General features: G+C 36.4%; 3 protein-coding genes across 7 annotated transcripts; 2 read left to right on the top strand and 1 right to left on the bottom strand.

Annotated features, from left to right (window-relative positions):
- Window positions 1-516: 516 nt before the first annotated feature.
- On the top strand, window positions 517-4021 carry LOC147473779 (phosphoenolpyruvate carboxylase 4-like). Of its 5 annotated transcripts, XM_086587047.1 has the most exons (10): window positions 517-685; window positions 758-835; window positions 926-994; window positions 1081-1159; window positions 1240-1331; window positions 1684-1737; window positions 2465-2558; window positions 2685-2767; window positions 3108-3189; window positions 3757-4021. In XM_086587047.1, exons 3-7 carry the CDS (start codon window positions 977-979, stop codon window positions 2465-2467), a joined length of 246 nt encoding a protein of 81 aa, XP_086443173.1. In that variant the 5' UTR covers window positions 517-685; window positions 758-835; window positions 926-976; the 3' UTR covers window positions 2468-2558; window positions 2685-2767; window positions 3108-3189; window positions 3757-4021. The 5 variants fall into 5 exon arrangements, 4 of the variants coding, with proteins under 4 accessions (XP_086443173.1, XP_086443174.1, XP_086443171.1 ...); XM_086587048.1 differs by lacking the exon at window positions 2685-2767; XM_086587045.1 differs by having other exon boundaries at window positions 1684-2558.
- A 2267-nt stretch (window positions 4022-6288) lies between these two features.
- Window positions 6289-10384, bottom strand: LOC147473778 (uncharacterized). The gene is made up of 5 exons (XM_086587052.1): window positions 9893-10384; window positions 9189-9300; window positions 8225-8317; window positions 7013-7210; window positions 6289-6798 (listed from the first exon to the last, which is right to left on the bottom strand). Exons 1-5 carry the CDS (start codon window positions 10210-10212, stop codon window positions 6565-6567), a joined length of 957 nt encoding a protein of 318 aa, XP_086443178.1. The 5' UTR covers window positions 10213-10384; the 3' UTR covers window positions 6289-6564.
- Window positions 10385-11698: 1314 nt separating this feature from the next.
- LOC147473777 (pyruvate dehydrogenase E1 component subunit beta-like) lies at window positions 11699-15501 on the top strand. Its single transcript, XM_086587050.1, is given in 5 exon segments — window positions 11699-11949; window positions 12022-12137; window positions 12227-12261; window positions 14300-14556; window positions 14559-15501. Coding segments are annotated over 5 exon segments (1233 nt in total). The 5' UTR covers window positions 11699-11837; the 3' UTR covers window positions 15272-15501.
- The last annotated feature ends 7586 nt before the right edge of the window (window positions 15502-23087 follow it).

Below are 23087 nucleotides of genomic sequence, written 5' to 3'. Positions count from 1 at the left end.
TGTTTATTTTGCACTTTGAGTTTTTCTTATTTTATTTGAATTGTCTCTATATATTGTCTAATTTGCTGTTTGAAACGTTGGTGTTGCACTTTTCCTTGCATTTGATCTTTTTTCCTCTGTTTTATACTTGCCGAAATTTTGTTGATCTAAGAACTTGAGTACTACTAAATTAAATCTGCAATGTCACCCTATGTGTATAGTGTTTTGTTTTGAGATGTGGGAATTCGTCTTTTCCTCCTATTTCTTCATTAGTTTGATGTTTATTGAACTGATGAATTGGGCATGTTCTGTTAAGAGTGCTCTCAATATGAGGACGGCAGGGATTGAAGACACGGCAGAGGTGCTTGAAAAGTAGTTAAAGTCGGAGATATCAAATATGACACTAGAAGATGCTCTTACACTGGCTAGAGCATTCAGTCGTTATCTCAATCTCATGACTATTGCCAAAACCCACCACCGGTAATCTGATTGTATTACACTACTTCTTGGCTAATTAGTACAGGCATCCACTTGATCTGTTTTCTATTTTTTTACTTGCATGACTTGAGATATCTTTAATGTTTGCATACAGTGTACGTAAGGCTGAAATGTACCCTTTTTGTCTAAATCTTGTGACGATATCTTTAATAAGTTGATACATAGTGGGATTGCTCCCGAAGATCTCTATGACACAGTCTGTAAACAGGTTTGTTTTTCCTTTTTCTTTTCCTAAATTGAAGAGGTAATTGGTTGTGGTGTTGATCAGTTTTTGCTGCAGGTGGTGGAGATTGTTCTTACAGCTCACCCCACACAGATAAACCGGCGCACCTTGCAGTACAAACACATCAGAATCGCTGTAAGATGATTAGTATGGTGGTATAGTTTGTAGTAATCGATTTACGCTAACACATTGTTTAGATTTATAAAAGATGTCTTTTGCTTGCAGTACCTGTTGGAGTACAATGCTCGCGCTGATCTTAGCCATGAAGATAGAGATATGTTGATTGAAGATTTGGTACATACCTATCATTAACTATTGTCATGGAAGACTTGGTTTAGATTTTATGCAATTTACACCCATGACTTGTTTGATAATGGTAGGTGAGAGAGATTACTACAATATGGCGGACTGATGAGCTCAGGCGCCACAAGCCCACTCCAGTAGATGAAGCTAGGGCTGGTAAACTACTGAGTTGAGATAATGTTCTATCTTCTGTTTTTAGTTCTTCTTGTATAATAGATGTTTGTCTTCACACTCAGTTTTTCACATTGTGGAGCAACACATTGTGGTGCAATCTCTTTGGCGAGCAGTGCCCCGTTATCTGCGGCGTGTCAGCAATGCTCTTAAGAAGGTACACACTTCAGCTCCAGGTTACCTGGATCTAACTGAGCCACATCGTACTCTTTGTGGGTTGGCTTGCACATGCAATCCATCTGCCAGGTTCTGTGAAAGGGCTATGCATCACCTTAAGTTGTTTCATTCATATATATTTTTGTGTAGAATCTTTTGATCATGCCCAATTGTTTGGCTATTGGAACTTATTTTCTCATTGCTATGCTGGTAACTTTGATGCTACTGTGCTGCGAATATGTGATATTTGCTATAGGTTTCTCATTCTTTTGGAGTAGTGTTTCACTCAGCTCTTTCTTTCTTTTTTTCAACATACTGGAATGCCACTTCCCTTGACTTGCACACCAATAAAGTTTGGTTCTTGGATGGGAGGCGATCGAGATGGAAATTCTAATGTCACTGCAAAGGTGAGGCTTTCTACGCTTTGAATTAACTTATTTAGTGCTTAAAACAATTTGTTCACTATTAACTAACAAATTCTAAAGTATGCCTGGATTGGTTTGATACCCTAAGACGAACGTATGACCAAATTAACCAACTGTTTGCCTATACCTTGGGTCTGAGTATTCCTTCCTAGCTGATAGATAAAGAAAGATTAAAAGCACTTCTTACATGAACTGAAAAAATTGAATTGATTATAGGAGAGTAAATATGCAAGAAGAGGTAAGGAATGAGGCAAAACAATACGGGACCCGTGTGATTCAATAGAAATGAAAAGGAGACTGTCTACTGTGTAATAAATAGATATGACTTTCTTATAACTCGACTTCACTTTTTGGCCCTTATCAGAGGATGAGAGAGACAGAGAACATGTGGGAGCGAAATATTCACTAATATTTGCTTCCGCGTCCACATTTCTCCCAAGTAATCATTTTGCTATCATACTTGGCTTTTGTTAAGCCAAAATGAGCTGAAGAAAATTGTTGCCGACTTGGTGTCCTTATTGCGACCTAGATAATTAATTATTCAGTTCCACAGAAGATCACTAGGTATCAATGTGTTACTGTAAATATGTATCCCCCATGACCATGAAGGATCTCACAAGTGATACTGTGGTCACTGATCAACTATGTATCTGCTATGATATTCTTAACCATTATAGATTTGTATGAACTTTATTTGTAAATTTTAAAGTGAGGAGAACTTGAGAGCTGCACTTAGTAAGATGGGAGTTGGTGGTCACTCTATGGAAGACGTGATGGAAAAAGTTAGGAATTGCCATTACCAGGTTTGTAATTCCCAAATGTCTATTAAATCAAGTTCATTGTTAAACTCTTATTTATTAAGCTTTTCTCAATGTGGCCTAATAACGTGGATATACATTTGCACTTGGCATGCACTTTAACATTTGAAGCGGTTCATGGAACCTCTTGTGATGCTGGGATTAACCATCCAAACCAATACTTTACTGACAGCCAAAACATCTTGAAATTAAAGGTAAAGGTTATCTGTTTTGGTTATAGGCCAACATCATTCTAAATATTAATACAATTTACAGAATCAGTGTAGAATCTAGATCCAATCACAACAATTTTGTGCCCCTGTTGGAGTGTTGGGAGACATTTGGTTCATTAATAGTATCATGTCGCTTGGATTCTTAACAGTCTGAAAGCCGATCTGGTTGATGATCTTGTATATCATCTGTTGTCTCATTCCTTTGGATATCAAGATACAGCTTGCTCAATCTTTATAGTACATCAGAAATGAATATGCACTGTTTAGAATTTTAGTGCATTGTCTCGATATATTTTGATCATAACCAGTTTCTCCTTTGCAGAACAATTCCTCGAATTGAAGTATCTAACTATTTTCGGATGTAACAATGGATGTGCTTATGTTTTGCACTTTTGCATACTGAGGTTTGAATCTTAATCTTGAACTGTTTCTGATTGGAAGTTTGGAAATTTTGAAATCGAATTTTTCAGTACTTTTAAGCTTCATTTTTTTTCCTCCAAAGAAGGATCCTAATTCTTCTTACCTTCATTTCTGCTTTTCTATTCCAAAGAACATGGTGTAAAATTTGTAAACTAATTGGGCAGTAGCTTCAATTAGGAATCCGGGAATGAAATTTAAGGGCTAGGTACAGGTGTTCGACAAATCCCACCCCAAAAAAAAAAAAAAACACACACACACACACACAAATTAATGTAATGGAACACATGTAACCTAATAGAAAAAGGCTCCCACAGACAGCAAAAGTCTATTGCTGATTGTTTTTTCCTTTTGTTCTCTTTACCCTTCACAATGCAATGCAACACATGTATATTGAAAATGAAGATGGTTACTATGAAGGCCCCAGAGGTGGTGATGACATGATAAGTTCCATTTCGTAACAAATCAATAATTATTTTGTTTCCTGATATAACAAATCAATAATTATTCTCTTTGTGGACCGAAATGATGTATTGGTAAACTATTTGTTTCAGTTGAACATTTGAAGAAAAGCGAAAGCCATTGCTCAAAGCAACAAACTGTCTGGCACTGTAGCAGCAAGATCATTTATTAGGAAATTCAAGTCCTTCAGCACCTGTAACAGTAACCTATCAATGTATTTATTCATATATTAGATGTAGAGTTCAAGTAGGTATAATGATAGGGTTTGTGTATTATTATCAATATAATTATTCGAGGCGGTTTGATTTTCTTCCTTCTGATGATATTGTCTCATCTATAACCTCATTATTGTTTACATACCTACAATATATAGTTACAACTTACAACTTACAACTCACAAATACACTGGATTGTTACTGTTGCATTGTTGCGATCTAACATCCTGTTGGCAATGTAGTGTTGTTACACCTGACTACCTGAGCCTAAAAGTTGAAAATAATAAATTCCAAAGCGAGACCCGTAGTATTTGGCTATCCAGAATGCTACAGTGTCATGAATAATAACATCAAACATCGCTGAAGAGTTGGTTTCAAATCATTGGCCTATTGTAAGTAAAAGATGTTGATGCCTATGAGAATAGGCGGGTGTTGTTGAATGGATGGCCTATTATTTATGTTGATTAGACCACTGGTTCCTTAGTATTCCATACATCTCAATTTTCCATATGCTCAGTATGCAATTGAGTTATTCATCAATGTAAATAAGTGTTTCGGTCATGTAACGCCTATCAAGTTTATGTATGTGTTTGTACAAAAAAAATTGAGCGCTTCATTTCAAATTTCCTTTTTGCTATGATATTTTCTTTAGCTTTGCTACTGATACTGACAGTTTACATGCGTTCACTATTTTTCTATGTTCATGGTGATGAGCGTTTGCTATAAATTCAAGCTATTATACGTGTTATGTTTAAATTTTTTTTCCCCTATTCGTCCTGTTATCTATCTACTCTATAGGGATTTTATCATCTAAGTTCATGTGATGACCGCTGGTAGATATTGCCTCTTCTTCTTATTGTTTTCTAATTGTCTTGAACTGTCTGTTACGGACAACTTATTCATTCACCATTTTTCAATCCTTTTCGAATTGCGTTTGATTGTGTTTAGTTTCTAATTTCAGTCACCAATTAGTTTGTATATAAGCAATCCAGTGTTATATTGTACATCGTCATTTCAGAGGATGGAAAAACACAGTCTAGCTTAGAAACATATGTTAGGGTTTAGGGACCTATTTCCAGACTCAAATATGTTAGTATAGAATTCATTTTTCTTTTTTTTACTTTCGATGCCAAGAGTAGTACTCATAACTGGATGTTCTTCCTGGTTTATACATTATAGCAGTGCTTCATTGTATTGCCCTCGTGCACCCCCTCAAAGTGTGGTGATGGGAGCAACAAAGAAGGATTCCTGCTATATGAACAATTGAAGTTTTGGGTCCTTTTTGTCACTCTACGCTTCAAACCAATAAATTCAGTCTCCCTCTGCCTTTTCAATTCCTTATTATTGGCCTCAGAAACTCACCTGTCAATATCAAAAAACATGTCAAAGTTTATGATACAATTCCTTTCTTCAAAAAAAGCCCCCAATAAATTTCATAATGCACTATGCTTTTAAATGTAATATTTATGTAATGGTCGTCAAACAAACTTTAAATAAGTCCCTATGCATGTTACACTAACCAATACTTACATCACTCAAATTCACATACTTTACTTACCTTCTTCATATATATATTCCAATAAATTTGTTTGTCAACCACGTGCATCTTGCTAGTCATCATAACTACCATCATCACAATCACAATTATTATCGTCATAATAACCATTGTCATCTGTAATCACCCAGATGATTCAACGAGATACATGCTTTTAGCACCAATGCAACAAGCTGGGCAACGTGAGAGCCTTAGCAGTTTGGAACCATTAGGATGACTAGGATCAAAGACGCCCCCAACGCCATCAATAGTAGTAAAACTTGTTGCCAAAGAAAATAACATCTTCCATGGTGCCACGGGCCAAGTCTAGTTTGGTCCAAGAACTGTCACCCGCCAAGTTATTTTTCTAGTGAGACGCTGTACAAACTTCGAGTTGGTCCATCGCTACTCGATCGCTTGGCTAGGAAGCATAAGTAAAGGAACTTGGCGGTGTAATTGAACTCCAAGTTCAGTATAAACAGAACTACGCCATTGCTTACAAACAGCCCCAAAGTGTATTACATCTTTGACGTCAATTAACCTACCTTCAACTAAATGTAAAATATGATCCTGGAGGTCCGACCAGTCTCTACAAGAAGATGGAGCAGGTGTGAGATGATCCACTAAGTCACAACTCACAAGCGTGGAAAGAGAGGAACAATGTAAGAATGAAGAACTGGAATAGTGCTAGGTACTATACTAATCTCACCAACACCATAACTGACAAGAAGAAGAATAAATATTGGTCTAGAATGTGATTTGCGTAGGTGGTCTAGAATGAAGTCTCAAGAGAGAAGTCCTAAAAAAAGGACAGATAGAAAAAGAACAAATAACTCCCATTGTTACAGCCTTACAGATCAATATATTCAAGCGAATGAAGCATAATCAATGGAAAATAATATATAAGAACGACTCAATTGTTTGGCAATAAGATATCAATGAACAAACTTACATACAAAACAATATAGAAAACCATGAACCTGCACAAGTTTATGGAAAACTCCATGGCGTCACCTGTTGTTTTTGGATAAGCAGCCCAAAATTGGTGCATGGCATTTGTCAAGCTACTAAGATTTTAGTGCTCTTTCGCATTCTTTATGGCCAAGCTCTCAATAACACTAGTGGACTTGGAATCCTAACAGTCAGAGTACTCAATTCCATGGCCATTGAGCATCTCTCCACACACACCAACGACCAACCATATCTCCATCTGCCAACCCATTTGAATGGCTCCTGTCAACCTTAAGACGACTGTTCTCATTCTCTTCAGGTGTCTGACAACATTGTAGTATCCTATTACGTAATCTAGCCTCCTCTCTGTATTTCGGACAGAAATACCTAGGATGTTGCATGAATTGAACATTATTCCACCAGAGCTTGAGAGCCTAAAGAAACAGAAGAACAAAAAATGGACATTTAATTCCAATCTCAAACTACTCAAAGGCTAAACACTCAATTTAGGAAGCAAAAACCATCAGTGAAGTCAGTTGAGTGAATACAAGTTTCACCTCTATTGGCAATATTGTGTCAAAGTAGAATTGTGAGATATAGTTAAAATCATATAAAATGCAAAGATGTCGCAAGTCATTATTACATTACCTGCCAGTATATCCCAAGAGCCACTTTTTGAGGCATCATCCAAAAGAATATTGACGGACTGGGTGCCCCCGAGGATACTTTCCTCGCTGTCAAAGTAGCTGTGAAGAAGTCGCCAAGTTTGGGGTGCTCAACTGAAATGGCTAAGAAGAGATTATCACCAGGCTCATTGGCTCTCATGCTCCAGTTTCCCAGCATATCCTGCACTTATGCCCAGGAGTATGGTGTCATGCTTACATCAATCTAAAATACATAAAGCAAGAACTCAACTTAAATCCCAAACGTGTATGCACGTACTTGCACTCATTTGTTTATAATAAGTAAGAACAAACATAGGAACATCCCTCGTAAGGTTATCTTGTTGCTTTTACTAATAATACAAGTGACAAAATAATTAAGGACAAGCTGAAATTGACTTAAACACAAAAAATAGGGGGAGGGAGCTTTTGCGAGGAGCGTGATACATAAACAACCAATTGGAGAAACCTTCAAATTGTTTAGAGTTAAAAGTTGAATATGTTAACCTAGAAAAGTGCCTCCAAAAGCCCAGACTCCTAATTTGAACCCTAATCCTGAATATCTTCCTTGCATTGTATACTTCAAATCACAGGGATGAGCTTCTGGATATTCTATGACCCACGGTTTCTCATATTTGGAATGAGACAAAATAATGCCCATCCTCAATCTTGGACTTTACAAGATAGGCATGTTCATTTCAGACCATTAGAAAAGGTAGTATGTTCGAGTACCTGAAAAGGATGTCAAAGGGATCCAGACTAGGTACATAAAGATAGATCGATAGACTATAGAGAAGAACAAAATCTCATAGAAGGAAAACATAATAAGCACAAAAGCAAACAACCAATCGAACATGTATTATAGTTTTCAGACAGCAAATAAGACACAGTTGTGTTGATCAGTGTCATTTTATATGCATGTGTTAGACATAAAAAACTTGAGCAATGTGTTCATTCATATGAGGAGATCGGGAGGGGGAACAGCCATGCTTTATAGGTGCTACCATGCATAAGATGTATTTAAACGGGAAAAAAAAGGAAATTAAGGAAAAACGAAAAGTCAACTACTTGTTTGGTTTGCCTTTTATTATGGAAAAAGGATGTGTATTACATGCATCATACAACATAGAGAGTGAAACAGCATATCAAAGAGCAAAATAACAAGGATAACCGAGATAAAAGTTGTAATGAGCTGTACCATGAAAGGACTGACATGCAACGGTTTTGCTACTAAATCTGAATCTGGATTGAAAACAAAAGACACTCTTTCACCCCATGGTGTGTTTGTTACCTAAGAAGAAGATCAATAGATGTAGTGAGTGAAACACTAAATATCCTGTAACAGTAAATAAAGCCATCAATAAATAAGACCTTGTAGTGACGGCAATCTTACTAGACATTTTTGTAGGTATTGTGCATTAAGTCGTAGTGACTGCTATGAAGGATTTAATTTGTCTTAAAACAAACTATACCAGTACCTCAATATGAAACCATTCATACAACATTAAATTCAAGCCGACTAGAGTTATTGAAAAAATGAAAAAAAAAAAAAAAAAGAACAAGAAAAATCTGATTCTACTAGTTCTTCAATACAATGACCATTGGGTTGATTATATTGACCTTAGCAGCATACTGATTATCCTCTCACACAGTACCTCAAACTACCACCGAGTTCATATTAGTGACATTCCTGCTATATATTTCTTAGCACAAGGGATTTTGTCGTCTTCATATCTCATTTTGACCCTCTTTACCCAATACACTATTTTGGAATCCAGATTAAGAGGAAGCAACACGCAAGGTAAGGATCATCTCTCTTTTGACATTTATTCTACTAACAGAATTTCGATACCATCTTTGTTTGAGGCAGAAGTATTAGATCGTTTCATCGTTTTTTCAATTTAGTTAAAAACAGACGGGAAAAAAATCCCTAAAGTTACAGTACAGGAAACATATCGAGTTGAGTGAAGGACTATTCAGATAGAAAATGTGATCAATAGTAAAAGGTTTCTACAAGTAGATAAAAGGTTTCAGTCTGGGAATTATAATCTCCCAGACAGGGTGCACACACATGCAGGCTAAGAATTTGAACTAATCGAGTTTGATCTTAAAGCTACATCCCTACATTATAGTTCATGAAAAGAAGCACATGAACTCCATACCTCGGCAATGCACTTCTTCAAGCGTGGAGCAGATCCTTCTATATCATAACAGTAATACACACTCAATGGATTCTGTTCATATCCGACACTAGGGGGTATTGTCAAAAGAAACCTGTATAACACAGAGCTTGTAAAATACTTAAAAGTTCTCAAAACATAAAATACACTTCGCAAATGATATACAATATTCCATTCAGAATATTTTATCCCTGAGAGTTATAACAATTCCAAAGTGAACAATTACACATTTACAATCATAACTTGTGGATAGTTGGGTCTACACTTCCACAATACTAGACAATCGCTAACAATATGAACTATCTCGTTTTCTAATCGTCATTGAGTATTTCAGTATCTAATTTCAACCAAAATGGTCCCTTACAACAACATTTGGAAAATGGTACTTAAATTCAATCCACACGTTTCCTACATTTCATTCAATCCACAGAACACATTGAACGATCTTAAACATTAAAACTAAGCGAAAATTGAATATAAATAATCTCAAACATAATGCAATGACTCAATGACTATAAAATAAGGAGCAGGTGTCGACTAGCAAAGTCGGTAAAACCTTTGGGTGATGATACCAGAGGTCTGGGGCTCGAACCCCGCCAGCATCAAAAAGTTACTGATCTCATTTAAAACAGGCTTGTCAATAAAAAAAAAAAACTATAAAATAAGGAGGGGTATGAAGTACTTACACTGGACCAGTGGTGATGGTGATTTGTCTAGCTTGTTGAGCAGACAGATGGTTTTCAAAGAAAGAAGAAGGTAAAGTGTTGGGACCACCATCAAGATCAAGTAATGCATAACGAACATCATATCGAAAGGCGTGTCGAACTGGGCGTTTTCTTTCATGGTAAACTGAGCCTTGGTAAAAGACCAATACTGGATTTTGGCCTTCTTCTTGTTTAGATTGGAAAATGAGGTGGTAAATGTATTGGAATGGAAGGAAAAGGGAAAGTGTGAGGGAAAGAAGTGTGTTGTAGATTATGGAACTTAGAAGGAAGAATATCTCCATTTTTAATCTCTATCTATCTCTATCCTTTTTTTCTCAGTAGCAAATCTATCTCAGAATGACAGAATCTATCCATAGTTTGGTACTGAAAATTCTGGTAGTGTCTGTTTTAAGCAAAATTGCAGGCTTTTGCAACTGTAAAGTGTATGCAGTGAATACTAAAATAGTCAAAGGTGGAAACTGTCAAAAGTGGAAAGTGGAAAGTGGAAAGTGGAAAGTACAAACAGTATAAAGTAACAGAAGCATGAGTTTTTTTTTATCCAAAAAGTTGGGAATATGAATGTGGGTATGCTGGTTTATATACCAAGTTACCAGCATTGTAATGCATCTACTAAATGCCAATTCCTCATATTTTTTTGTACTATGCAACCCATTTATAGGTACTTCAACTATTTGGTGGCACCAAATATCTACTTAGGCGGCACCCTGTCCACCCATAATTGAGTGTTGTGATCAAATTAGGAGAACGAGAACAAGGAGGGCCTTTGACACAGTACGCAGAGAAGTTCTAGATTGGCTCGACCATATTTTGGACAATTTTTGACTTCTCAAATATGAAATTAATAAGTTGAACTATTGTTAACTCCAATATTTGTATAGTTCAAGTGAGCGGAGCGAACGTTTTGGGCTGAAGAGGGTATATGGTCAAAATGTCATTTGGTTGGTTTCTTTCTGTCTTTATCTTTTCTCTTCATCTCCATCTCCCTCTCTATGCCTTTTCAATCTCTCCTTCTCTCTCTCCACTCTCTATGCCTTTCTAATTCTCGTTCAAGCCCCCACTGCTATGACAATATACTAGTTTCTAGGCTGGGCAGTTTAAGCGCCTATTAATCGGCGCATAAGTGATATGCGCTCCTCGATCGATTTGATCAAGAAAAAATTTAGAGGTCTGAACGGGTGCCATAAAATGGGCGATTTCTTTCGCTTAATCGGAAAATCGGTATAAAAAAAACGTCGATTAATAGGTTTATAGTTTTTTTTTTTTTTTTTTAAGCCCACAAAAAACCCCTAAAAAGAAAAGCCCGCGAATCTATATATTGAAAACGTTTCACTTCACCGAAAAAATAATTAAAACCGTAAAAAGTAAAAAACCACAAAAAAAAAAACTCTTAGACCAGCTAGCACTCCACCACTCAAGCTTGTAGTTTTTTTTATTTTATTTTGTTTTAGTTTCTTATATCACTTATATATCACTTATATATGACAAATGTATTATAGGTTAACTAAGACGATTAATTCCGATTAATCCCCGATTATTTCGGATTTTGCTACCGTTTAGTGCTTAAACTGCACAGTTTCTAAGCTTTTATGTCGAAATTTAAAAGACCTGAAATTTACGACATCTCGCCAAAATTCATTTATAGTTACGGTTAGGTACTTCGGTTACTACGGAAGTCACACCTAATACCAATAAAAAAAACAGATTTGAGATGGGCGATATTTATTATGCCAAAAAAAATTAAAAAGCCAGCTACAATAAACAACAACTGGCCCAACTCTCATTTTCCCTGTTTCTTTCTTCACCACCTCAATCTCTCCGCCCATCTTTCATTTCCCATTACTCTTAAATCCTTATTAATTTCCCCATCCTCATTTCTCTCATTCTAAACAACTTTCTCTTTTCAACGATGTCTGCAGTTTCTCAAACCATTGCTGCAGCAGCTACTGTTTCTTTAAGTTCTGTTAATTCCACTACTAAAAGATCTCTTCTTTTTTCACCCAAATCAATCTCATTCTCAGGTTTGTTGTGTTTTAGAACTTTGGGTGTTGTTTTTTTTATGTTTTTTGATGTTTTTTTTGTTGTTGTTACAGAGAGTAAGAAGGGGAAATTTTTTGCATGTAGATTTAATAATGGGAAGGAAACTGCATTTGGGATGAGCCCGAAAGTTGTTGAGAGTGATTCAAAGCTTGTTACAAGTGCTGTTGCAGTTAATATTCTCAACTTTTTTTATTTTTTGAATAATTTTTGTTTCGATTTTTCGAGTTTTGATGTTTTGAAGTTTTGATATGTTTGTAGGAAAAGGCCGATGCGTCTACGAAGACTAAGTCGGGGTAATGCTTGTTACATTTTGGCTTTTATTTGTTTCATAATTGCCAAGTTTGTTTAGATTATAACTTGTTGTATATATGTGTGACATGATTATATCTAAGCTTTTTCATGATAATGAATAAGTATTGTTATTAGGATCAGGTTATTATGATGCTTGTATTCTATATACCCCATGAAACCTCATTATATATACATACTGTTCTTATATTTATATGTGAGTACTGTGACGAGAAGCCACTAGATAATTTATTCCATGATTTGCTTGTTCCACATCGAATATGGTGTTTGTGAATAAATGGATGTCGTAGAATACCACCTTTTTTCAGCTGAATGGTCCTGTTTGTGTAACAACAATTCTTTGCTGATGCTAGTCCAGTGTGAGTGTACATTAGATTCTAGATAATGTATTAATTCTTTGTTGAAGTTATGTTCTTTTTAATCTATGTATGTTGGATACTAGGCACACATTATCTGATAAGCCTCTTTCCAGTTGCGTTGAGATGACTCGCTGGTTGTTTTCTGATCACGGTGTAATATAGTTTTGTTTCACCATTCAGTTTCGTGTAGACAAATCCTGACATTGTTTTGAATTGTAACGAGTATCTCCATTTCATTTTTTACTAAGTTCTACTTCATTTTGGCCCTTCTCGTGCCCTATCTGAGCAGCCAACTGGCACAAACGCTTAATACTGATTCTTTACACACTCAAGCCATCATAAGCAACTTCCCTTCATTATTATAATATTATCCTACTGCTGTATTCTCAGAGTACACTGAGTGTTGAGCGTTCCTGATTTTGTTTTTTTTTCTTTTCTTTGTAATATTTTTACCCATTGAGCTCATCGATTTTTGTCTGCATAATGTATTGGTCTCATTGATATGCTGAATAATTCATCAAACAGACTATTTTTAATGTTTTGGTGGCCATTTTGTGTTTCCTTTGCTTTTCAACTCCACAAAATCATTTTTGGTAGCTGAAGAATGAAGATTAAGATCCATTAAACACAAATTACAATGCTGTGGTCTAAAGTCTGCTCTTCGTTCTGTAATGTGCTTTGTTTTACCCACCAATGATATGATATTGAGTGTATGTGTATCACATGTCTGTTCGAAAATGTAAAGTAGATGACATAAAAAGGTTGTGTATGGGTAAAAATAAGTAGTAGCTTCAATAGTTAATGTTTGATTGCCTTTTCATTAAAAAAAAAAAAAAAAAAAATGTTTGTTAAGCCTTTGCTAGCACCTTTGTCGGCCAAACAGCTGAAGTTGCAATGCATGTGGTTATCTCAGACAACTTTCATAGCCATGTTTTGTTTATTTTTAAAAGCTTTAGATTCTCTGCTTCTGTTTTTTTAAGTTATAGTGTGTATAACTTCAGCTTCATGTATAAAATGCATTGTCTTTGAACAACTATTTTTTGTTAGTTAGAGTGGTACCTTCCAATGAATACCAATTTTTCCAGACAAGAAAAACTGCCTTCAATGATGAAAATGACCTCTCCCTGATCCTGTAAGACATCATGACATCTAGATTGGCTTAACTGCACTCAATCACTGTTAATGTCAAGGGACTGGTATACGAATGGGCAGCCAGTAACTCAGCACTTAGGCTGATGAGATTTCAAGACTTTGTGTGCAACTGTTTTGTAACCTAACGATGTAATGTTCTTTTCTTGTCGTCTTCTTTCTGGTTGTATAGCTTACGGCTGACCTAAGTGGCTTGTTAAGTAAGCAAAAGATGGTAAAGGATGAGTTGGATGTAGGGGTGGCAACCTAGTTGGGGTGTCATAGTTATGATGCCAGATCAGTTTTGCAATTTCTCTCACCAAATGAAATTTTAGTTTTCGAGGAAAGAAAAAGAGATAAAAAGAAAAGATCAGATAAGCCAGATTACATGGTCCTGCCTTTTGTTACCTCTTCTGTTTGCTTATCATATTTGCGCTTTTTATTTTTTATTTTTCGCATCCTTGTCTTGCAATTTTGAAGATTTCCTTCTGAAAAATGTTAGGAAATATGATTGGGTTTAACTGGTCCTATGCAGGCACGAGCTCTTGCTCTTTGAAGCTCTTCAAGAAGGACTTGAAGAAGAGATGGATAGAGATCCCCGTGTATGCGTCATGGGTGAAGATGTCGGTCATTATGGAGGTTCATACAAGGTGACAAAAGGCCTTGCCAAAAAATTTGGAGATCTCAGGGTTCTTGATACTCCCATTGCTGAGAATTCCTTCACAGGTATGGGCATTGGGGCTGCTATGAGTGGACTTAGGCCAGTCATCGAGGGTATGAACATGGGTTTCCTTCTTTGGCTTTCAACCAGATCTCAAACAATTGTGGCATGCTACACTACACCTCAGGAGGTCAGTTCACCATCCCTGTTGTCATCCGTGGGCCTGGAGGTGTCGGACGTCAGCTTGGGGCAGAGCACTCACAAAGACTTGAGTCTTATTTCCAGTCAATTCCTGGAATCCAGATGGTTGCCTGCTCAACCCCTTATAATGCCAAGGGCCTGATGAAGGCTGCCATTCGGAGTGAGAATCCAGTTATACTGTTTGAGCATGTGCTGCTCTACAACCTCAAAGAGAGTATCCCAGATGAAGAATATGTATGTTCATTGGAAGAGGCTGAGATGGTGAGACCCGGAGAGCATGTCACGATCCTCACCTACTCCCGCATGAGGTACCATGTGATGCAGGCTGTAAAGACACTTGTGAACAACGGATATGATCCCGAGGTTATTGATATCAGGTCCCTGAAACCTTTTGACTTGCACACTATTGGGAATTCAATTAAGAAGACGCACCGTGTACTGATCGTGGAGGAGTGCATGCGGACTGGTGGAATTGGGGCCAGTTTGACGGCTGCTATCACCGAAAACTTTTATGACTACTTGGATGCCCCAATCAGGTGCCTGTCGTCACAGGATGTGCCAACACCGTATGCAGGGACTCTGGAAGATGTGACTGTAGTTCAACCTGCCCAGATAGTGACTGCTGTTGAGCAGCTGTGCCAGTGATAAACCAGCAAAAGCAGCAACTGCAGCGGTATGTCAATGTGTTGTAGGTTCAGTTGAGATATTGTGTACCTTTTTCTGACTTTTGTTCTTCAGCCATCATAGTTGGCATCTTGTCACTTTATCAGTGTAGAAGCTTTACTATTTCTATCTTATTAATGTCCTTCAATACTGTTTTCCTATATGCTTCTTCTTGGGCAAATAAAATCACCCGAAGCTTTTCCTTTTTGAAAGTTTTCTTTGTTTTCTCTATTAGTGTGAATCTAATTACACCACTTGTAATACTTTTCTCTGACATTTTCTTCCCTATCTTATTATGAGAAGTAGGCTTTTGCCATTGGGTGATCTCAATCTATGTCAATGTCAATATTTGCACCAACTTTGCATCTTCGGACTTGCTCACTACGTTCACTGCAGAGGGAATTGTGTTCCTCGCAAATTATATGAGGTTGTCTGACTGTCACAAAACATTGGAGTGACATAGCTTAAGTTCCACTAGATTTTTCGGTGAAATTCACCTTCCTCAGCATAGGACTTCTTCTCAGTAAGAAACTAGAATCATGCAACTAGACATCCTGAAAGCACTTGTAACTCTACAAAATGCACGTATTGCTCTGCAAACCCAAGAAAGGCTTACGAGTTTATATTTCCATAGAATGCCACTTTCATAGAGCAATAGCTGTAAGCAAGTTCCCAACTTCAAACTCCTTAGCTTTTCCCTTTAAAGCCACATCAGGCTTCAAATTACCAGGTGCTTTAATCCCATTGCATTACAAGGGCTTTTCATTAGCATGTAATTTTTGTGAGTTGAGGGAATTTGCAGTGATTTTACTTCGATCCCTTCTGACAATTGTGGTCCATTATCCCCCACCCACCCTCTCCCTCCAAACAGCCTAGTTTGTTTACTGAAATGATATACTGGCAGGGTTTGCAAAACCCGGCCTTGTACAGTCATTGATGTCAATGCTCAAGGATGATGCTTTTGAAATCTCTGACAATGTGGTGTGCAGGGGATTATATCGAGTATATAAAGCTGGTTCAACGCAACAAATTATATTTCCATGCGTTATGGCCACAATGAATTCTTGTTCAGGACATATTCGCGAGGTGTGCATTAACTAAGAACTTATCTCAGAGTGAAACAAATTACCCTGAAAGTATGTCGTTGCATTGGTGACAGTGTGACAGCCACGTGTATAATCCCAAGTGCAGGAAATGATCTAAAGACGAACAAAGATCAGATTCTGTGGATTATGTTTTCATCTTGCACGTAGCATTATGTACTCTCGTTTGTCTACACAAGAAGAGTCAGCAGAGTGCACTATACAGTGAATGGTAAGCAATAATTGAATCAAGTAGATCAAACACTACAATACAATTATAATTCGTAAGTTCTGCCTTTTTGTTCTTCATCTTGCATTTTCTTCTTTCTTAAGGATTTCTGAGTGATATGAGGTTCCCAACATATGGATGAACCATATATAGACGCTCATGCATGGCTACTACTTTCTCCAAGTATTTTTCCTTGATGTCGAATAGACAGCAGACGAGTGTACCTTTGACTTTTAATGTTGTAGGAAACCAGTTCCTGCGCGTTATTGAGTAGTAAAATTTCACCATTCTTTCTAAGGGAAATAGGACGAACATTTTTAACCTGCATCCTCTCTATCACCACTCCAATTTTCGTCCATGATTGCTTCATGTTGTAATCCTTCATAGTCCATATTTCAATATGATTGTTACAAGAATAATCAGCTATGGATAGACAGCCACCTAAGGTTACAAGTTCTTTATCAATCACATAGCTGAATTGACAAATGGGAAAAGTCCCAAAGTTTTCAGAGGCCAGCTGATTTAACCATACGATGCTTTCACTGGTACTGACGAGCCAATGCACTGATCCACAAACTAATTCTGATCAATGGCATTACTGCATACTGTACTGTAACACTTGTGGAACATTCTCTTATTTTCTGCACTGATTCAAGCTAACTGCGAGTACATAGGCTTCTGTTCTAGGATTGCCACCGCCAACCAAGGAGTGGAACATCTGTGCCCGACCATTTGAATTCCTTACTATACTGGTCAAAACCAAATCCAAATACACCAACACTAACTTTAAGTTGAAAAGGCACACAACAAGGCAGTGTGACAGTCTTGCGTAGCAGGATTAGATATATATATGTACACTTGATTGTTAGCTGTACCTGGACTGATGCATAAGAGTTCGTGAGCGCAAGATGCAGGGCATAAGGAAACATGCCCTTACACTTTTCTCTTCCTAAGCGATTATATTCAGTTCTAAACTTTTAATAATGGATCAGGTAAGGTATCGTAACTTTGTGTGTTGGCCAAACATGTGTATCTAATATTTTTGATATGGACTGAAGTAGAATTCCCTTCCCAACTTACATTTCCCATGTGGATAACATTTTTGTTAAAGAAAAAGTTGTGTATTCTCGTGCCTAGCTTTCCTTTCTCTAATTCTCTCCATTCAAAAACTCACATGTGAGTCAAAATGCCTCAAAGATCAACCACTGTTTTCTTGGACGCAAACTTGTCAATCAGGATTTGCTTCCGCTCTTTGGACTTTAAACTCGGTCCTGCCTCATTATCAACTGGGCGGCCGCGGAGCTGCCCCAATGTTTTTCAAGATAACAGCCCTTTTAACGGGTGGAGCTGAGGAGCTGGAGCTACCGCAGCCCTTGCTAGCAATGTTGGTTGAACTTTTGGAGGGTGTTGAGGCAGTCTAAGAGGGGCACGAGGTCGAGTGTCTACTTCTCAACCTGCTCTTTCTTGACATTCTCTCTCAATCTCATTCTCAGTCTTGAATTCTTGATAGCCTTAAGAGGTTTCTTAACAACCTTTTGCACACTTGCAACAGGATTACCTTTGGTCGTCTATTAGATCCTGGTCTACTACCAACTTCACCATTTTTACTTATCTCCGGCTTTTTAGGCGCAGCATTTTCCAATTTCTCTGCGTTCTCCAAAACCTCTCCTAATGACTCAATCATCTTATTTCTTTCCTCCACATTCTCCGTCTTCTCAATAACCGTTTCCCCATCAAGTTTCATCGGTGTCCAAACCTTAATTGGGATTCATATTAACAATTGGCTGTTCACCCTTAGGTTTCAAAACAGGCCTATGAGCCGGTTTAAGTACAAGATCACTATCATCATCTTTACTACCTCTAAATGTAGCATCCAACGATACCGAATTCCCCTTTTCCATAATCAAATCAGTAGTAACCAACACAATTCCATCTATTCCTAACCAAAACTTGTACATCCTTTAATAGCCGAATTCCTCAGCACTAATAACTTATTACATAACCACATGAATTCACTCTCACTACACTTCCTAGACTAGCTAGTGAAGCCATTGAAGACATAATTCTTTAACTCCGCATTAACTAAAATAACTTCTTTATCCACTAGTCTACTTCAAAATATTGAAAAATGCGAAAATCCCAAGTCTCTAAATTTCCTATATTGTTCCAGATCATGCATGCAGACTCTACTAAGAATTTGATTATCTTTATTAGTTACATTCATCTCCATTCTTATTCATTAGTTTCAATAACCGCTTTCTAATTAGGCAGAATGTGATTTTGAAAGCTAAAAATATCACAATTTAGAAAAACAGCGATGGATGATCATGTTATATGTTCGCTAGATTGCCGAGAGTTTTTGAGAAGTAGTAGCATTGCGTGTGTTTGCGGATGAGAGATTGGAGAAGGGTGTCATGAGCCTCCCAATGAATTTTCATCCCAATGGAAACAAATTAGAAGTATGTAGAACTAAATCAACCAATAACTTAGACGAATCATACATTGGACGATTTGCACAATTCGATCACACAATAGACCAACATATAGTTAAATTATACTTAACATATTCTACTGGGCTAACAAGGGTAGGCTCTCCCTGTGTCTATTGACTATTATTATTGATGCAGGACATCAAGCATACAACATAGGATACAATCTTTAAGCATTTAATCATATGATACAATCTTTTAGTTGCTAATATTATTGTTTTGAACAAGAATTACCCCTTTGGGGTTTACATACATATATCACATTATCATCTTTTGGACTTGATTTTCTGCTTCATAAGTCGTCAGCCTTGGACATAATAGAAAGCCTACTCGGTCTGGGTTGAAACACTTCTCTTCTTGTTGTTGGTGTTTTATTTCGACGAGATCCCCTCAAGGCTCTTCTTACCAACACCTTTTCCCCAGATACTCGAGTACTTGATTCTGCTGCAACTTTATCTTCTTGATTCTTATTATCTGTTGTGTTCTTCTTTTCTGCTTGAATTTTCTTATGAAACTTACACCTGAACGCACCCGCATGTGTCGATGGAGAGCACATGCAAGTTCTCTTTTGAACTGATGATACTTCAACACAACGCGGTTTCTTTATGCTTGGAGAAGTCGAAGGTGATGGTGATGACGACCCATAAGTAATCAAAACCCCAGAGGGAGGTCGCATTGATAAAACTGAATTTGATCGCTGTTGAAAATATCTACTAGGTAACAAAATAGGACCACTTGTCGCCATTGATTGTTGAAGATGGGGAGAGTTTTTCTTGAACTGTAAGAGTATTTAGGTTTCTAAATTTGTGAACGTAAAGCTTGGCACCAGCGTTTGTTTTATAGGCGTTGGAATTGAATTCGGACTTCAGAAGGGAGTTCTATCAGATTTCCAATTCGGTATGTTCGTGAATCGTGATTCGTGACCAACAAGTATTCTAAATTTAACGCTATATAAAGGCGGTTCTTGTTTTCCGCGTTAGTGCTTTATGGGCTTGAGTTTATGGGCCGAATTAAATGTGTACTCGTTTCCATGCTTTGTTACTCAATAATTCTAGGGAGACCGCTTTTATAACCCGTTTTTTGTGACCGGATGACGTGTCTACATCTCTCACCACTCCGTCCAACAAAAGTACAAAAGAAACCGAGAAATAAAACCAAATCAAATTCGTATTCCTTCTTTGTCTCTCTCGACGCCTCAGCCCACTCTCCTACTAAATATGTTTTCAAAGCCCATCATATACATTAGATTATTTAGAGTTTAGATTTGCTCAAAATCAGCTTATTAGGAACATAAAACATGTACCGAAATAGAATTATGGAAGACAAATACTCGAAACCCAAAACTAAAATCAATTAGTCATAGTCTAGCTATAAACAAATCGAAATATTTAGCTGAGATTGTTTGTACATAAAAAAAAAATCGGAATGAAACCCTTTGACAATTAAACTAACAAAATCCTTGTCAATGTTGATTTTAATCTTGTTATATCCCTGATTAATCCAATTTGTTGTCATCACATTAATACTTACATAACCTATACCATTAAGTACAGTGTATGAGGAAAAACTGAAGAAGAGAGGGTGATGTGGGGTTAGAGAAGAAGTTAAATTGCTAAAGTTCATACAGGATTTGGAGAGGGAAGAAGTGATATTCCTTTTTTCTCGTTCATGAGAGAGAGTGAAGAAGTGATATTTTATGAAATTGCCATTGGTTTTTTGTGTGTGTGTTTTATGTTGCCCACGTGAGAGGGGTATACACGTTAGCATGTCACTAAAAACGGGCCAAAAGGCCTGTCTCCCTAGAATTATTGTTTGTTACTTCGCCTCATTGTCACCAAGATCGGCGTTTTTTTGAAAAAAAAACGCGTTTAAAACCCGAGATATTGGCAAGGCGTCTGGTTCCAGTTTAAAACCCGGGTTTTTCAAAAAAACCCGTTTTAAACGTTTTAGACTTAAAAAACGTTTAAACCCCGAGATTTTGAAAATCTCCCGTTTAATTATTATTTTTTTTATTATTATTATTATTATTTTTTTTAATCTAAAAGAAAACACGAAGAAGAAAAAGGGGTTTTGAAGTTTACCTTTTTGAAGAGTGGGCATTAGATTGACTTATTGAGACAGTTTTATTTTGTTTTGGACTATTAATAATTAATTATAAATTATAAAGTTATTAACTTATTTGTAGAACTTGATTATGCCATTATGGTTGGTAATTAGTAGTATCTTATTTAGAGTTGTGTTTTGGTACTGAATCTAAAACTTCTAGTATTTGGATGAGTAATAATAATTTGATACTTTCATGTATTTGAATTTTCTTTCATTTGTATTATTTTTATTTTTATTTTATGTGTGAATTCTTTTTTCCACTCTTATAAAAAAAATCAAATTCTTTATCGATTATATTCTTTATCATCGGTTTTTACCGTTTCTTTTACGTATTGTACGTATTATACGTTTTAAACCCGTTTTTTATGCCCCACGTTTTTATGCTTTTTTTTCCATTTTTTTTCACGAGGCGTTCCGTTTAAAACACGAACTAAGTTTTTTTCAAATACACCATTTTAAACCCGTACCGTACTTGGTGACAATGCTTCGCCTTGGTCAATTACTCATAGTTACCCACATGTAAAGAATTAGGATTTCCCCAACTGGGAAATTAGGTCTCCTCCCCAAATACAAATACAAAAAAAATAAATAAAAAAAATAAATAATAATAATAATAATAATAATAATTAAATTGTGTGCATTGGAGAGTGGGGGAGACCCTAATTTCCCATCCAGGGGCGTTCTATGAACGCAATCAACTATTTTGACTCAAAGGAAAACGAAGAAAGTTTGCTTCTCCAAGCCCAAACGCCATTCTAGGTTCTAGGTTCTACCATGATACATATACTCATGATTTGGTTTAAAGAGTGGGGATTGTGTCGTCATCATCATCCTTGTAATCTGGGTTCTTTTTTTCAAATTACACTAGCTTTTGAACCCGTCCTATGAACGGTGCCGTTGTATTAAATTATTCTAAAAAATATTTGAACTATGAAAATCTATTTATAAGATATGAATATTATATTAGTCACTCATCAAAATTTCTTGCAACATGAAAACCAAACTCCAGAAAAATAATAATAATAATAACACACTTTTATAAAACCCTTCGACTTTTTTTTGTTGTTTAATTATAGAAGTTTGATAAAAGTTTTGTGAGAATGCCCAATGAGGCGAAATTCATATTGAATATACTTGAATAGCAAGTCATTTCCAATCATATATTTGTCAAGACATTCCCACTACACATAAAACAATGATGTTTTGAGGTTAGTTCAATGCATTAACATTTAATTTCTGATTTTCCGTTAAATATTTTTTTAGATTAGTTTATTATATTTGTATCCGGTTTTTGATTTCCTGTTAATTAATCTTTAAGGTTAGTTCAATGCAATTACATCTAATTTCTGATTTTCCGTTTTCCAATTTCCATTAATTATTCTTTGAGGTTAGTTTCATGGTTTTGCATTTAGTTTTGGATTGCTGGTAATAACTCTATGAGGTTAGATCAATACATTTGCATCTAATTTCCCATTAATTATTTTTGAAGTTAGTTCAATGCATTTGCATCTAGTTTTCGATTTCCATCTAATTATTCTTTGACGTTAATTTGATGCATTCACATCTAGTTTTCGATTACACCTTAATGATTCTTTGAGATTAGTTCCATGCATTGGCATCTTGTTTCCGATTTGCCGTTAATTATTCTTTGGGGTTAGTTCCATTCATTTGCATCCAGTTTCTGATTTCCTGTTAATTATTCTTTAAAGTTAGTTCCTTGCAGTTGTATACAGTTTCCGATTTCTAGTTAATTATTATTTAAGGTTAGTTCAATGTAATGTTGCATCCAATTTTCAATTTTCCGTTAATTATTCTTTGAGGTTAGTTTGATACTGATTGCATCCACTTTCGATTTCTGTTAATTTTTTCTTTGGGGTTAGTTTGATGCGGTT

The sequence above is a fragment of the Coptis chinensis genome, unplaced genomic scaffold (assembly GCF_015680905.1).
Source record: "Coptis chinensis isolate HL-2020 unplaced genomic scaffold, ASM1568090v1 utg1782_pilon_pilon, whole genome shotgun sequence".
In the NCBI taxonomy this organism is placed as follows: domain Eukaryota; kingdom Viridiplantae; phylum Streptophyta; class Magnoliopsida; order Ranunculales; family Ranunculaceae; genus Coptis; species Coptis chinensis.
The sequence above is the reverse complement of the archived record's forward strand: the minus strand, read 5'-3'. Positions and strand labels throughout refer to the sequence as shown.

Coding starts and splice junctions, on each gene's coding strand:
- LOC147473779 (XM_086587045.1), top strand. Junction 1,160..1,239: donor AGTAGATGAAGCTAGGGCTG/GTAAACTACTGA, acceptor CTTCACACTCAG/TTTTTCACATTGTGGAGCAA. Junction 1,332..1,683: donor TCAGCAATGCTCTTAAGAAG/GTACACACTTCA, acceptor ACACCAATAAAG/TTTGGTTCTTGGATGGGAGG.
- LOC147473778 (XM_086587052.1), bottom strand. CDS start 10,212: ATGGAGATATTCTTCCTTCTAAGTTCCATAATCTACAACACACTTCTT. Junction 7,211..8,224: donor TGCATGTCAGTCCTTTCATG/GTACAGCTCATT, acceptor GCATAAGTGCAG/GATATGCTGGGAAACTGGAG. Junction 6,799..7,012: donor CTCTTGGGATATACTGGCAG/GTAATGTAATAA, acceptor CTGTTTCTTTAG/GCTCTCAAGCTCTGGTGGAA.